At 42.8% G+C, this 16,427-nt stretch overlaps 1 protein-coding gene across 3 annotated transcripts; it reads left to right on the top strand.

Annotated features, from left to right (window-relative positions):
* Positions 1 to 577: 577 nt before the first annotated feature.
* On the top strand, positions 578 to 15,380 carry DCAF4 (DDB1 and CUL4 associated factor 4). Of its 3 annotated transcripts, none has more exons than XM_033063689.2 (14): positions 578 to 694; positions 879 to 995; positions 3,638 to 3,735; positions 5,293 to 5,450; positions 6,666 to 6,748; positions 7,371 to 7,473; positions 8,274 to 8,417; positions 9,116 to 9,165; positions 10,433 to 10,512; positions 12,146 to 12,241; positions 12,357 to 12,454; positions 13,121 to 13,297; positions 13,923 to 14,037; positions 14,971 to 15,380. In XM_033063689.2, exons 2-14 carry the CDS (start codon positions 886 to 888, stop codon positions 15,162 to 15,164), a joined length of 1,506 nt encoding a protein of 501 aa, XP_032919580.1. In that variant the 5' UTR covers positions 578 to 694; positions 879 to 885; the 3' UTR covers positions 15,165 to 15,380. The 3 variants fall into 3 exon arrangements, with proteins under 3 accessions (XP_032919580.1, XP_032919581.1, XP_032919579.1); XM_033063690.2 differs by having other exon boundaries at positions 884 to 995; XM_033063688.2 differs by lacking the exon at positions 578 to 694 and having other exon boundaries at positions 850 to 995.
* The last annotated feature ends 1,047 nt before the right edge of the window (positions 15,381 to 16,427 follow it).

Here is a 16,427-nt window from a genome sequence, read left to right on the forward strand (position 1 = left end):
ACTGATCGCTGCCGCCCGAGCTTTGCGCCCACCTTGTGCCTCAATACCCCCCACCAGCAGAGGGCTCAAAATTCGACAAAATTAAGCACCAAGGGGCCTCAGCCGGGAGAGTCACTTTCAACACATTATCTTTTTTAATGCTTGATAAATTCAGAGCGGTTGTAACAGCTTCTACCTGCCCACAGTCAAAGGACAGCTGTGAGGGAAGTAGCGACATAAGTCAAGGAAGAGCCTCAGCTGTCCCCTCAGCGCGCGCCACCTCCCAGCAAACCCCAGGCTGCCTCTGCCCTGCGTTGCTTCCCTACCGTGCTAAGCGACCCCTTCCGCCCCGCGTGGCTCCCCTACCGCGCAAGGAACCCCCTTTTAGCCCACACCCCCCATGCCCTCAGCGCCGCACCCGCGCCATCCGCCCGCCCTCATCCCGGCCCCGGGCGCGGCCCGCCCCCGCGCGGCGCACGCGCCGGCCCGGCCTCCTGCGGTTGGACGAGATAGCTGTCCGTCAAGCGGCGGCCGCAGCTGAGCGCCAGTGAGGGGCGCCCCTGGGGGCGTGGGCGGGGCGCTGGCTGTAGCGCGGACGCGGCGGGGCCGGCGCGGGCCCGGCGCGGTGAGGGACGGACGGGCCCGGGAAGGCGCCGGGGGGTGTTCGGTCGTCGCTGCCTTTCTGCCTCCGGGGTTCGGGCTTCAGCGCTGCGGGGTGAGCCGCGGAGCTGGTTCGGGACTAGCGGGGAAGTCGACAGGCGTAGGGGAGCGGCTGTGCTGCGGGCGGTCGGTGGGCCTGGTTGTTAGAGGTTGAAACTGTTTGAAAAGAGGCCGCATTAAGAGACTTGTCTTGTGTACTGGGCCGTGAGGGTGAGATATGCGTGTATGTTTGCTTTAAGAGTAGAAATGCGGAGAAACTACCGTCGAGGCAAGGAGAGGCGTGGATGGAGCAGCCACAAGCGCAGCCACCAGCCGCCCCGGCACAGGAGAGCCAGTCACAACAGCCGCGCCCAAAGGCAAGTACGGGCTCAGCGCGGGCTGAGCCGCCGCGTCCTGTGCCCCACTGAATGTGCAGAGCCGTGACTCTCTGGAACTGAGAGGGCTGCCACCTGGAGATCTAGCAGACAGTACTTCTGGTGTATCTGTCATCCCTACGGGGAGTGGAATTGCACTGAATTCTGGAAGTTTACTGTGTGTTCACAACTGTACACTGATGTTAGACTGAGATGCAGTTCCATGAGGCAATCCTTTCAGCTGTGCATTATCCATAAACCCTTCATCAACATGCAAAGACAGTTCAGGGAAGAAAAATACAATTACTTCATTCTACTTGCCTGTTTATTTTAAGCTTCTGAGTCTACTGGTGTAAAATCTGTGATTAAATGATCTTCCTGAATGTTTGAAAGCATGGTAGGTAATGTGGTAATAATACCACATTTAGCAGATGATGAAAATGAAACAAGGTCTCAGGAATAATCCCCTGCCTTGAAAACGGATCCTTTCAGAAAACACATTTTATATTTTAGAACTTACACTTGCCTATGTTTGCACTGGTTTTATGGTTATTTTTTTCATTCCTCTGTTCTTTCCTTAGTGTTCCTTTCCTTTAGTCTTGCAGGACTGAAAGAGGCTAATGTTTTGCTTTAATATGCTAACCTTTTTTTTTAAAAAAAAAAACTCCTTTTTGGAAAAGAGACACACATATTACAGTAAATTCACGAATACAAGCCGCACTGACTATAAGCCGCATCTCTGGGTGTTGGCAAATATTTCGGTTTTTGTCCATAGATAAGCCGCACACGAATATAAGCCGCTCTGTCGTTCGCAGCGAGGACCCGCGTGCAATTATTAACAGAACGGCGGGAGGGCGGGGTTTACTGGCTGAGCTAAGGCTGTGCAGGTTCGGCCCGCTAGGGGCCGCTGACGGGGCCAGGTGGTCCAGCACGGTGCTGCAGCTCGGGGCCGGCCGCCGCTGCCCCTGGGCTCGGTCACCCCGGGTCGGCGCTGCCCTGCGGTGGCAGGCAGGGACGGAGCTTCCCCTGCTCCTACGGCAGCGGCGGCGGGCGGGGAGGGAGGTTTCCCGCGCCCGTGGCGCCGGCGGCGGGCAGGGACGGAGTTTCCCCGCTCCTGCCGCGGCGGCGGCGGGCGGGGACAAAGCACCCCGTCGGCTCCCCGAGCCGCGGCAATGGCTGCGCGGGGCTCCCGTCGGCTCCCCGGGCCACAGCAATGGCGGCGCGCGCTTCCCCCCCCCTCCCCGGGCCGCAGCAATGGCGGCGCCGGCTTCCCCCCCCCCCTCCCTGGGCCGCAGCAATGGCGGCGCCGGCTTCCCCCCCCTCCCCGGGCCGCGGTAGGGGCGGCCCGGGTCCCCCCTCTCCTCCCCGGGCCGCGGTAGGGGCGGCCCGGGTCCCCCCTCTCCTCCCCGAGCTGCAGCAATGGCGGCGCCGGGCCCCCCCACCCCCCGTCTCTCCCCTGCGCTGTGGCAGAGGAGGAAAGAGAGCTCTCCCGCCTCTCTCCCCGCCCCCCGTTCTGCCTACACGGAGCCAGGCTCCACCCGCGGTGCAACAAAGTAGCGATTTGTAACAATCGCAAAATGCCGACTTTGCAGCTGCTCGGCTCAGCACTCTGGCAGGCACTTCTGAGGTTGTATTAGCCGCTCCTGATTATTAGCCGCATTTCCGGTTTAGGAGCAAAATCTTAGTCAAATTGGTGCGGCTTGTATTCGTGAAATTACTGTAATTACCACACTAGTTGTACTTGTGTAAGAAAACTTAGAAATGCAAATGGGCACTACTTCAGTGAGCAGAATCAAAAGGATTCTCTTACAGAGCTTTAAAATTAAGTGCTTGGGTTGAATCTGGGGTGTTTTTCCCGATGTGTACCTGTTATGTCATTTAACTATTTTCAAAGTTGTGTAATCAAACCACAGTAGAGCTGGTATTAGAAATAGAGTTTGTCATTTTCTTTTCAATAAATTATGACTCTTGCAAAACATCTCCACCTACTGCTTTTAAGATCGCATATAACAAGACGTATCTTAAAAAGTGAGAATTGTACAGGTGATTCAGAAAACATCCCAGTGGAATTTTGCTCATCAGTTCTAAATGTGCTCATGTATATTAGTTCTAAAAGAGGAAAGCTGCAGTTAACCCCTGTAATGTCTATTAGAAAATCAGAGGCTTTTCTTGGCATTTTCATTAAACTTTTGTATATTCTGCATGTTTCTAAACCTCATCAGTGGAATTCTTGTTATGGAGAGAATGGCAAAATATTTTTGACCTGACTTCAGTGTTTTACCTACAGCTTTGTGTTGTGAAGGCTTTGCTTTCAGAAGTGGGCTGTTTGTTTAATGTACAATTGCCCAGTTAATCTTTTGCTAAAAAAAGAGACACTTGCAGAATCAACAGCCACCTCTAATGTATTAGCAAGTAATTTTAGGCTTTTAGGATGCTGGTGTCATTTCTTGAGAAATGTTTAAGCTGAATATTTTTCACTATTTGATTTTCATAGCATAATTTATAGTGATATGCAGAATGTGCTATCAGAGCACTGCAGAATGGTGCTCCATTTATGTCAGTAACAATCTGCTTTCTAGATTCTTTGTGGGAAAGATGTGTGGGGCAGTTGTGAGTCTATCTTGAAGGCAATGCTATTTTTTTAGCCTTGAACAGGAAGAACCACAGACCCCAGTGAACGCAGGTCCCAGCAGCAATGAAGATCCTTCTTCGTCCAGTTCAACACAGAACTCTGTAGCACCAGGTAATATAGATGACAAGTCAGTTCCTATATGCTGGCTGTATGAAAACAGTAGTAGTAGCTGCATTAATAATCTGGTGTGACAGGAACAATACAAATTGTAAAGTTTGTGGAGAAAAGTAACATCAGGTGATACAAAAAGATGTAGTAAGTAAGGAACTAGAGAACAGAGCCAAATCACTTTCAGGCCCACAAATGCTTCTTATGTTTGAAAGCTTGTGTGCTTAGCCAAGCTGATATAAATTGAAAAAAAAATGCAATTCTGTTTCTCCCTCCACAAATGATGCCTTAGGAAGAAAATTAACTACGAAGGAAGCAAATAAAATAAGAGAGCATATAAAAAATTACAGCATGTGTTCTTTTACTCAGCCTTTTGAAAGGCACAACAATCCACCACTTTGTGGTGTGTCTCTTGTGAGATGTGTCTCTCTTTATGCCTTCAGTGTACTTTGTAGTGTGTAATAAATACACTCTGGCTAAATACTTGTTCATTTACAACAAACAATGAAGTAGCAGTGCTGTTGAGAAAGATGTCCTGTTTACCTTCTGGTTTCCTGACTCATTAAACAATGCTAGTCCTGAAACAACACAGAGTTTAAAGAGATGGTTTTTGTATATCACTGTTTTGTGTTGTGAGCATGTTAGGAGATGTCTCCTGCAAGACATTTATTCTTGTGTATTTAGATAGTGTATACTAAGTGTAGTGTGCTTCTATAAACTTTAGCGATTCATTGACTAGCATTTTATTTTCACTGATCTGAATAAGTCTTGCTCACTTATGGCTAACTGAAACCTAAAAGATGCAGACAAGGAGCTGAATGGTAAGCAGCTGCAAAAAGAGGATACTTAAAATGAAATTTCTGGTAGTACATAAAATTTTAAAAAAACACTCTTGAAATTAAATGTTTACAATTGCCTCTGAATAAATTTCTTTGTCTTGAGACAAATCTGTCAAAGCATTTTAAATCTATCGAAGTATTTTACTTGTCTCCCTTTGCATTCACACAGACAGTGAAGCACTAAAATTGAGTGTTTCTCATCCCAATTTATCTTTGGAAGGAGCCAGATGTACTCTTGATTTTACCTAAATTTCTCCTATGTGCTGAAGAAAAAGTGTCTTGTTCTGGGAGGTGAATCACTTTATTTGGATTTATTTGATACCTCATTGTCATATTTTTTGCTGTACGACCAAGTCTTCTAACTAAAAATGTCCCCTCGTGATTTATTTATGAAGAAATATCATTTTTGTTCTGCAACAAACCCTTTCTTTTGTGCTTTTCTGATTGGTGTGAATTTCCTCTTGGTCAGTGGTGGCATCCTTTTTGTGCCTGTGTAAGAGCAGTGCATTTGAACACTATCAATAACCTCTTTTCTTCTCCTGTAAGTGACTCCTCTGTTCCATGTGTGTGTCTTACGCTTGGGACCTGTTGGGAGCTGGAGCTTTAGGTCTTGCAACTCTGACATTCACATGAAGACATGGAATATCAAGGAGCAATAAACAAACTTAGTTATCCATCTGATTTTGCCACTTTTTCTCTCCCATGTCTCCCCACGCTGAAGAACTGCCAGGATTTTATTATGACCCAGAAAAGAACCGCTATTTTCGCCTACTGCCTGGACATAATAACCACAACCCACTCACCAAGGACAGCATTCAGCACAAGGCGATGGAGTGCAAAAGACTAAGACTCTTAGAAGAGGAAGAAAAACAGAATCGGGTATGTTTTGAAAAAGACTGCAATTATAAACTAAAGTCTTGAAGTTCTGACAATTCAATTTCTTATTCTGGTAAGAATAAAGTCCTTGAAGACTTTGGTTTGTCTGTTCCACACAGGAATGAAGTCAAGTCATTGCAAACAAAAAATCTATAAAGACACAGGAACTGTGCTTAGAATTGCAGTTGTCCAACAGTTAGCTTGTACTAACTTGAGTTAGGACATTGAATGCCAGGCTTCAAATTCCTGCCTTGAATTGGCAAAGTGGGGTCTTGATTTAAAGTTTTTGACATTTTTGATAATTTTTTTTATCATATAACTGGATCTTGAAGACGCAATCTAATCAAAGTTGGTGGAAACAGCTTTTTCTTTAATAACTTTTTTGGACAGCTGAAATCAAGGCAGGTCTTGTGTTTAGGTCTGGAAAGTCTGTGTGCTTTGTTCATAAAGTCTTACAGTGAAATTATTGCTGATGCCACATATTTGTAATGTGGGTAAAATATCTAACAAGGATCCTTTTTCATTTTCTGAAAAACATGTCTTATAACTTTACAAATAACAGCTCAGCTTATACGTTCTCATTTGGAAGAAGTGAACAGTGTTCTTTTTTTCTTACACAATGAAGTTCTCCAACCAGCTCTTCAGTCTTCAGTGAGCATTATCAAAAAGATTTCTTATTCTATAATTCTGCTAAATACTCTATCCCTTGGTCTCCTCAGAAGGTGTTTATTGTGAAATTGTGAAAAATTTGTGGATCATGGAATAGAATCATAGAATGACTTGGTTTGGAAAGGACCTTAAAGATTATCTAGTTCGAACCCCAGGGCTGTGGGGGGAATGGAAATGGAATGGAAAAGCAGTTTAGTACAACAGTACTAATTTTGTTGCATAAGAATTTGAGGTGTTGTAATGAAACCAGAAGGTGACTTTACACCTCCAGGTGGTATTGATGATTATGTAGAGTAAAAACAATGGCTGTTGGGGTTTCATATCTGTATTCACAGCACTCCACATCTCACCAGGAGTACATTCTTGTCTACTTAATGTAGTAGATCAGGGAGATGGTGCTGGAATGTGTTTTATACATTCTTAAAATTTTTATGTGTGTAGGCTAAAGGAAGAAATTAGCTAAACATCCCAAACATCAAAGACCCACAGCTGTGTTTGAATCTTAAACAAGTAAATAACTGAGTCCAGTTCCATGTTCCTCTCTTCCAGAAAACAACAAGGGCTGGACTGAACTCATCTATGCTGTTACAGAAAAGGCAGCTGGGTTTGCTCAGCTCTACAAGTTATTGCAGGTACAATGATTTGATTTATTTTCAGTTTGCAGTACCAAGTTCTGCTGTTCGTGTAACTGTTACTGTCAGGTTTTCTTGCATTTCTTACTGTTCCATGGGGATGAGGAGGAACATATTACTGATAGTCAGAAAAAAGGTTATATTCTGTAATAATCAGATTACTAAAATGATGAGAATTCAAATGAGGAAGTTGTTTACCAATTTTTCTTAAAAGAAAGTTCACTTTATGTGTGTATATGTATATGCTGTTTTGCCACATTGTACTTTATAAGTATAGCACAGCTTTTTTAGGATAAGTGCCTTTCAACGGACATGACCATTCCCTTACCACCCATTAGAACAGCAGAAGGCAAGTTAAGTTAGTGACTTGCTGTATTCCTTTTCTGACTACTAAAGATATGCTGGGGTTCAAAATAGTGGGAGGAGATTTCGTGAATGTGGAAGATGCACATGTTCATGGGTTATGCAAGGTAAATTTCAGCATGCTAGTTATTCAGGCATTTTCTCTTTGGTGATTGAGAAACAGTTCTATATGGCCAGAATTCTCTTCATATGTATTAAATTTAGGCTTACCTGAATTCTCCTCTCTTCAACGCCCTCACCCTCCTACCTGCTTTCACAGGCTAGTCCATGAACTAAAAGTGAACTGCATGCAGAGGAGGAAGATAGAAATTCACAGTCCAGATTCCTCGGTTGCTGGAACCAACAATTTTAAAATCATTGTGGTATGTTATGAGAAATGATAAGTCTTTAAGATAAAGAGAACCTGTCTTCAGTGAAAATTCAGGCTCTTGTAATCAAATCACACAGGTCAAATGTAGCTTTAAAAGATGTGTTATTCCTGCTCTATCAGTTCTTAAAATCTATGCTCAGTAACTTTAAATAGGTAGGGAGAGGCTGTTTCTTTCCTACAGAGGAAAATTATAAAACAGGTTGGATACGAAAGCATTTTTGGTGGGTTGTTTTTGTTTTGTTTTTGGTTTTTTTTATCTGATCAACATATTCTTTTGGAATTAAATAGGAATTGAGTGGATCATTATTGTGGGGCTGGGAGGAGGAGTGAAGAGAATCAAGAGAAAGAAGAAAAAAATGAGAGAGGAGAATTTTGGGAGTGGCAAAACCTGTGATTCAAAGGATCTAAGTAAACATCAGTAATCCCTTTACATTTCATGATCTTTCATAGACCATATAGGAAGCTCTCCAGGACCAGCTCCTGGCCTTGTAAACAGAGCACTGCATAGGTAGCTGAAGCCAGAAGGGACTCAGAAACAGTGTAAGTGTATAGAATTGTTAACATTGGAAAGATCATTTATTGTTAGCCAAGGACTGAATCCTTTATTTATCCCTGTTTTTTTCTGTGCATGCATTTAAAAGGAGTTGCCCACTGATTTTAGAGGTGAATGGAAAGCAGATGGTGTTAAAGAGATCAGAATTAATGTGTTGTTTTATTTTAGACCTAATGCAACTCCCCCAAGCTGTTTTTCCTGTAAGTTTCCAGTGTGACCGGTAAGCTTTTATTTTACAGGCAGATGTTGCTTGTGAACGAATATTCACTGTGAATGATGTAGAGCATGGAGGATGTAAATATGGTATCATCAACCTCAGCGGTTTGGGGAAGGAGTCTCTCACTGTGGAGATGTATGACAACCTCTACTTCACAAACCGCAAAGTACTACTTTCTGTTCCTCCTTCCTTTGGTGGTTGCATTCTCTGAACACTGTTCTTGGGAGGCTCAGGTGGAAGTGCCATGAGGGTTGGGGAAGGGGCTAGGAGGAGAATGAAAGAATCTAGAAATGTGAAGCTTGGGTAAACATAGAACCACAATAAACCTCTCCTGAAAGTGCTCAGAACCAGTGATAGTTGTCAGGAATGTTATACTACAATTGGATGGAAGACTATGTAGAAGTACCAGCTTCCAAGGCTAATGAGTACTTTAGACTTGGACTGCGGCTGGCAAAACTGATGTTTGGCTACCAAAAGTACCAAGATTTGCGTGCTTCTTTCTTAAAAATAATTTTGGGAAACTGTGTTTATCCTTAAATTTTACCCTTAAACAGTGTTTATCCTCCTTTAAATACAAGGCATATTTAGAACGGGTTTTCATGATCTCTTCATGCTCAGGTTCTTTCAGGGATGGTCTCTTGAGTAATAGGATGTGCTTGGTGCCTTAGTCTGTGTTTGCTTCAGACTTCTCAGTGCTGTTCTGTTGTTGCAAGTGTGAAGCTGAAATGCTTGTGCCCCATTGCTGGATTGTTTAGTGGGCTGAGGAGTTGTGCCCAGTGTCTAATTCTATGTCATTTTTGCATGGAAATAATCTTTCCTTAATTGAATAACAGATCACAAAAATAGTATGTCTTCTCTCTGAAGGTGAACTCTGTGTGCTGGGCATCACTGACGCATCCAGATTCTCATGTTTTATATCCTTTAACAAAAAGCAAAATTGTCATTCAGGTTTCACAAGTTGGCATCATGCTTCACAGAAAAACTAACTTCAAGGAATACCTCTCCTGTAGGTCCCCCAGAAGATAAGTTTTCTGGAAAACAGCCGAAGTAATGAAAATCTAAATATGTTGGAATTACTGAGGCAGATGTATGGTTCTGTTACAGATAAATGTAGAATTGTTCCCATGTTAATGGTAAATGAAAGACCATGTTTTCTGCCATGGAGAATTCCCACTTCATTAATTGTGTATGTAAATGCCATACCCAAAATGATTTGATGTTTGGAAATTGGCTGAGGCAAAAGAAGAGGAGCAGAGGATTAAGGCAACAACCTTTTTCTGAAGTGAACCTCTTTCAAAGTGGGATGGTTCGTTTGTATTTATAACCATCTCCATTTTGGCTGGGAGGAGAGGAGAATGGGAGCAATTCAGTAGCATCACCTGCAATTTTCAGAGCATGTTCTGCAGGTCTGACTCAAAGAAGAGGAAGGTTGATGATACAGTAGAGGAAGCAGTAATGAACAGTGCACAGCCCAGAAAAGTGGGGGGGAAAAATTGCATTTTGACATAGGAGATGGCAGACAACAGGTGTGCTATTAAAGTGCCAAAATAATTTACATAGGAAAGTATGGAATGGCCAGTGTAAAAAGCCAGGCAATTCCAGACAGACCCATCAGGAGCAGGAGCTCATCAGGCCTGCACACAGCTGGGGATGGGTTTGGGATCGCTTTGGTGGGTTTGTGCTTTCCCCTAGTTGAGTTACAGATTTACCCCACTGAACTTGAAATGCAGCTTTCAAATTCTATTTTTACCTGGTATAGTCTTCATAAAATATTTAAATGTAATCAAAATTGAGTTTTCCTTGCCTCCCATTTTTCCAATTTATCTCCATGAAAAACATATCTATATTAATGCAGTGTCATCAATATGAAAAAGTGAGAATTATCTATGTAGGCCATGCTTACTTTTTTTCTTTTTTCTATCACTAGTAAAATACAATAGTATTCTCTTCTCTTTCTGGTACTGAAAATACACAAGCAGGAATTTGAGTTCTTTCTAGCTCATTCCTGTAAAAGAAATCAAGTGTCACAGCTTAGCTGTAAACTAAAGCACATCAAAGGTCTCAAGAAAAAGTGTTGTAAGCTGTAGTTGTGTCAGGGCATCTTGCTTTTCCCATTTATAAATATTAGGCAGCCTGTTCCATTCTAGGGAGAAATCAGTTTTCCTTAACTCACTTCAGCAAGCTGTGTCTCATGGGAATTGCAGAAACACCAGGCTGTGCCAGTCTGCTTCCAGCATCATTGTTCAGCAGCACTAACCCAGGTAGGGTGTTTTTGTTGGTTTTTTGTCTCCAAATTTTGGTAGCAATTATGGTTATGAAAAGAGCACAAATGAGATTATTTCAGCATTCTTTTTCAGTAGTTGGTAAGACTGTTGTGTTCCTGTAAGACTAAAACAGCTTAAGAAGTGAAATTATGCTGAAAGAACTTGAGACTTAATTAACAAGCAGTATTCAAAGCTCTAGTTTATTTTTAGCTGCTGCAGTTCTTGACTTTGGCAGGGGAACACCTCACTTGTAAAATAAACACTTGAGATTTTTCATTAGTAGCTTGGGCTGTAATTAATACTCGGAAGCTGCACACAGCAAGTACTCACATTTCCTTATGGACTGTCCCAAGTCACTGCAGAATCCCTTCCCAGAGCAGCTGCTCAGGTACGCTCAGTGCATAAGTCAGAGGTGGAATATTGGTAAATATCTCAGCCCATAGCGCCTTGTACAAGCTCCAGCTCCAGTTGTATGGGAATCTGACTGACTGGGAGAGTACTATGTCTTGCCTGGCTATAGCTGATCTTTTTTTGTTGAATGTACTTGGGGGCAGGACTTTTATCAAGAAAGTCTAACTAATTTATGTTAGAACCATGCTTCTTCAAATCAAAGAGTGCAGTGCTCCAATCTGGCTTCCATTCAGACATGATCAGTTAAATTTATACAGAGGAAACTTGTGATAAATGAGAGTAATGGACTAATTTAAAATTGTTATTTTTTAATGTTAATTTTTAAAATTTTTACTATATATGCAACCATTTAAAAAAATTGCATAGAGTCAGCATGAACTTGAATGAAGAGTCACTGAGGGTGGATGACTACTAGGCCAGCATACTCAGTTGCTCTGTAGAAGATTTTAAGCTCTTCACCATAATTAGCTGCTGTGAGTTCCACCAAAGTCTTCTTGTTTAGTATGTTCTATTGACTGTTTAGATATTTCCAAATTTTATTTCCTTCACTGTCCTAAGCAGGTGATTTGTGGGAGCCTTGCTGAGTAGATGCCAGGAGAAAAGTAGAACTTAGCCTGTCTAAAACTGTGTTATCCATCCATTCTTGTCCATGTCACCTCTGCTACCTTACAGATAGCATGTATGATGCGTCATAAAGAAAGTGAAAACTGAAGATGTAGTCTGCTAGTCTGCTAATTGGCATAAATTCTGTGCAGGGGCAACGTAAATAAGGGTCAAATCTAGGGGGTTATTAATTTTTTGTTTTATTTTTTTTAATAAGGAGGCATAGAACTTACAGGTTAGGCTTTGGCTAATCTGTATTTTATAAAGTAAATATTTTTTTATTTCTAGGCCACTCATCTTTTAAAAATGGCTTAATTAGTTCTATAAGTAAATAAGTACTTTTGTCTTTCCTGCCATGGTCAGCCCTCTGACTACAGAATCAATTTCAGAGTTTTTCAATATCATCTATTTACATAAACTCTAAGTGTCCCACTTACAGTTATGAACTTTCATTTCTGTTTCCTGTCTCTTGAGTACCAAAAGGACACTAATTTGTTAACACTTTCTCTGCTTCAGATTGAAATGTTAAAAGAAATGTGGCAACCTAAGAACCTTTCTGAGTTATCATCCTGTCTAACATTTTATGAACATTTCATGTGTTGCTCCTGTCTTCTAGGAGATCGACCTGGAATGCTGTGCAGTTTCAAGATATCCACTGCCTGGTCCTGCGCTTGGTGCCTGAATCCCCAAGCGGACAACTGCTTTAGCACAGGTGATCTGTCTGCAAGGCTAGCACCCCCCTCGGTCTCAGTGGGAAAGACTTCTTCCATTCATCTCCCAGCTGCTGTGCAAATTACAGCTAAACCAACATCATCTGTCTTCCTTAGGCCTGACACGACGAGTTCTTGTGACCAATGTAGTGACAGGGCATCGTCAGACATTTGGAACCAGTAGTGATGTGCTGGCACAGCAGTTTGCCACGCAGGTAGGGAGAATCAGGCACCATTTTTTCAGAGCACTGCCTCATTGGTGGGCTCTGTTCTGTTTGGGGCAGGACTCCTCATGCTGTACATAAGGTTGTGATGACAGCTGCTGTTGAATGGCTGTTCCACAGCAGGGCTGATGTGATCTGATGCTTGCACACAATTGAATAGCAACAAAAAGATTATCTGATTTCAAACTTTGGCAACAGGCAATTTTTTTTAAGATTACAGAGGTTAAAAGACAAGGAAGTACAAAGAGAACAGTAATTACATGTAAAATTGTTTTGGTTTTGGCAAATAACCTCATTCTAATAACACTCAGTGTATCCACCAAGGAGGAGGAAGTCCCTATAAAATATTAATAGACTTGTTCACAAAGAATTAGGATGGTGAAATAGGAATATGATAATTCCATTTTCTCTTTTTCTGTTATGTTAGAATGAGTTCCTGCTTACCTAGGCAGACTTTTACAGCTAAAGTAAATACCTGAGATTTGAATGGAACTAATGAATTGGCTGAAAAATGTTGCAGTGTATAATGAAAATTCTGCTTCTTAATGCATCTGTTAAAATAATTTGACAACTAAAGCATGACACAGACTGTCTGTGTAACTTGTAAGATCCTTGCAGATGTTACATAGTACACTTCTTTCCCTGGGATTCTCCCAGACCCCAGTGCTGTACAATGGCTGCCGTTCAGGTGAGATTTTCAGCATCGACGTGCGCCAACGTAACCGCAGGGGGCAGAGCTGGAAAGCAATTCGTCTCTTCCATGGCTCAGCAGTTACATCTCTTCACCTTATGGAGGCTGAACATTACCTGATGGCAGCAGATATGGCTGGAAAGGTATGGTTTTGTTGTGTTTAGGATATTCGGTTCGTTTTAGTATCTGGGTGTATTTACAGCATTTATCCCACTCCCAAGGGCAGATGTCTGACGCCCTTAATACGTAGTATGGAACTGGGTGGTAGTTCCATTTATGGATCTTCTTCCAGAGCCTGTTTGTCTGTTTTTTATCACAGAATGATTTGGGTTGGATGGGAACTTGAAGATCATCTGGTTCCAGCCCCCTGTCATAGGCAGGGACACCTTCCACTTCATCTAGCCTGGCCTTGAACACTTCCAGGGATGGGGCATCCACAACTTCTCTGGGCAACCTGTTGTAGTCACTCACCACCTTCACATTAAAGAGCTTCCTAGTATTTAATGTGAACTTACCCTTCTCAGTTTAAAGCCATTCCCCCTTGTCCTACATACCCTTATAAATTGACCCTCTCCAGATCTCTGGTAGCTTCCTTTAGGAGGAGACTGCTTTTGCAGGCTGAATTCTCTCAGCCTGTCTCCACAGGAGAGCTCCTCTAGCCCTCTGATCATCTTCATGGCCCTCCTCTAGACATGCTCCAACACATCCAACCTTCAGGTGCTCTCTGCTTTAATATATCCTCTCTCAAACAATTCCTTCAACTTGCAGATAAAACTGTGGGACCTGAGAACAACAAAGTGTGTGAAACAGTACAGAGGTCACCACAATGAATATGCTCTTCTCCCTTTGCATGTAAATGAGGAGGAAGGACTTCTTATAGCAGGTGGGTTGATTTTTTCCCCCCTTCTCTTTGTATAGTGTATGGTAGTGATTTTCTTATGCCTGAGGGGTGTTTCATAGGTACAGCTGTTAGAAGGTCTAAAGCTATAATTCTTCAAAATTCAGAAAAAAATTAGCCTTAAACATACCATAATGTACTATGAAAATTATGTTACGGATGCACACCTGCTGTAATCAATCCTTTGAGGTGCTCAATAGCTTTATCAGCTGTGTCCTGCAAAAGTCTCATTATCCTTTCTGCAGTATGTCTCAAGAGTAGAGCAGAGAACACTTGGTTTTAAAATTCAGGGAAACAACATGTAAACAGGAGATTTGGTGATAACTTTATATAAAGACTGTGTATATCTTTAATTGGTGCTTAAGTGGAGAATGTAGTTAGTGATGGACTGAAGTGAAGCATTGGCTTGTGGGCCTGACTCCCTGTGAACTGTACCTCTCATGCATTTTGAATACTCCCAGTTACACACAGATTTTTGTATTATTATTATATTTGGGTTGGGGGGAGAAGAAGTATCAATAGATGAAACAAAATCCTTATAGTGTAGCCAAGCTTCATAAAGTCACTGTAAAGACAGTGACCTTCTTTCCTTGGATTTGTCAGTAAGTGGTGGAATAATAAGAATTTTTAATTTGGCTGAATTTTTCTCTCCTTTTTTTGGCTTAGGAGCTTGATAAAGAGAAAAGCACTCTAAATACTGATTTATTGGACCTTTAATTACCTAATAGGAAATGCGCATTTTTCCCACTCTTGTAGTGTCAGTGTAAAATTTTTGTTTTGTAAAGTATGAATAAGCACTTTGCCTCTTGTGGGTGTAAAAATATTCATTCCCCATAGACCTTCTGCTTCTGTGGTGATAATCTTGCAGAACCATGTAAAGTCCTTTTTGTGTAATGTTGAATTTTGCTTTCCTCCCAGTTGGTCAGGATTGCTACACCAGAATTTGGAGTCTCCAAGATGCTCATCTGCTTAGAACCATCCCTTCTCCCCACCCATCATCCAAAGATGCCATTCCTAGTGTGGTGTTTTCTTCAAGACTTGGGGGTAGCCGAGGAGTTCCTGGCTTACTCATGGCTGTCAAACAGGATCTCTACCACTTCTCCTATAACTGACTTTATATTCTCCTCAGACCTGGTCTACAAAGCTGCCAATCTGTATGTGACTTCAGTATCTTTACACCAGTCACCAGACTGTTGAATCATTATGTGCTGCTGTTGCATCTGCTTTGCTCATCTAATTGTGAACCTCCTTCAGCAGTTCAGCAAATCTTGCTGCATACATACATCTCAGACCTCTTGTAAATAAAAGCTGAATATGGATTAACTGTAGGCAAGATTCAGCCTCTGAAATCTAGCTGTAAGCCTGCCAGGCAGGTAACTTAAAGAACGTCTGTTGTAGCTGAATTTGCTGTCAAAAGGCTGTACTAACTTGATCCTAGTTTGGTCCCCTAATCTTTAGCTGTGGTCACATCTGCCTCAAGAATTAGGCTGGCCCAGCATAGTGAAGCAGCTGATGCTGAAAAGCTGAACACTCTAAGTGTTCTGGGGCTTTGTCTGGAATAGCTTTGGTTGGCGTTCCTGCAACTGCCACTACTCCACCATGGAAGCAGCTGGCTGGAAGCAACCATGCTTCATGGTTGGAAACAGTTCAAGGAACAGCTGTTTTCCTCACCCCCACTGTCAGTCCTTCTTGCTGGGTCATGCTGAACTTCATCCCCTTCAGATGATGGTATTGTGTGACTGCCCTGCCAGCATCCCCTGTAAAAAGCAGCAGACATGGAGCAAAGCCCCTTTTCTGGTCCAGTAGCGAAGCTGAATGTCCCTGTTAATTTATCATAGTGTTTCCTAACCAAGTCCTCACCGCTAACATGCAGTTTGGTCAGTGGTCTGGAAGGGTGGGCTTGCTCACACACCTGTAGCAGGACATAAGCCCAGCTGTAGACCACATCTTTGGGATTTGGAATCAAAGTCAGTATACAGACGTACAGTTGGGCCCTCAGCTGCAAAGTTGTAGTACCAGCTCACAGTAACTGGATGATACCCATATCTCTATTTGAGAACAATTACCATCCAGTGGAGCCTCTTCACTTCCTGCCTGGTAGCCAGTCTGGCTTGGCCAAGACCATCCTGCTCTCAGCATCTGTAGTAAGCACTGACCAGATCAGGAGCCTGTGAGAGGGTAAAGGCCTATTAACTAGGATGGGCTTTACAGGAAAGACACACTGCACTCAAGTTTTCCAGACTTCTTCTTAAAGGAGTGCCAGAACCATCTTTTCGTCCTGGATCTGCTTAGAGCATTCAGGTGTACAGTTGTGTCATCAGAGATGCTACTTCCCCTGGGGTCTTGCCAGCTCAGCAGGTGAATGTACAAAGGGG

This window comes from Catharus ustulatus, chromosome 6, assembly GCF_009819885.2.
Source record: "Catharus ustulatus isolate bCatUst1 chromosome 6, bCatUst1.pri.v2, whole genome shotgun sequence".
NCBI classification, from domain to species: Eukaryota; Metazoa; Chordata; class Aves; order Passeriformes; family Turdidae; genus Catharus; species Catharus ustulatus.

Bases quoted from the DNA above. Each gene is read 5' to 3' on its own strand.
- DCAF4 (XM_033063688.2), top strand. From the start codon at position 865: ATGTTTGCTTTAAGAGTAGAAATGCGGAGAAACTACCGTCGAGGCAAG. The intron at 12,455-13,120 runs GTAGGGAGAATC...GGATTCTCCCAG, and splicing joins CACAGCAGTTTGCCACGCAG to ACCCCAGTGCTGTACAATGG. The intron at 14,038-14,970 runs GTGGGTTGATTT...CTTTCCTCCCAG, and splicing joins GGAAGGACTTCTTATAGCAG to TTGGTCAGGATTGCTACACC.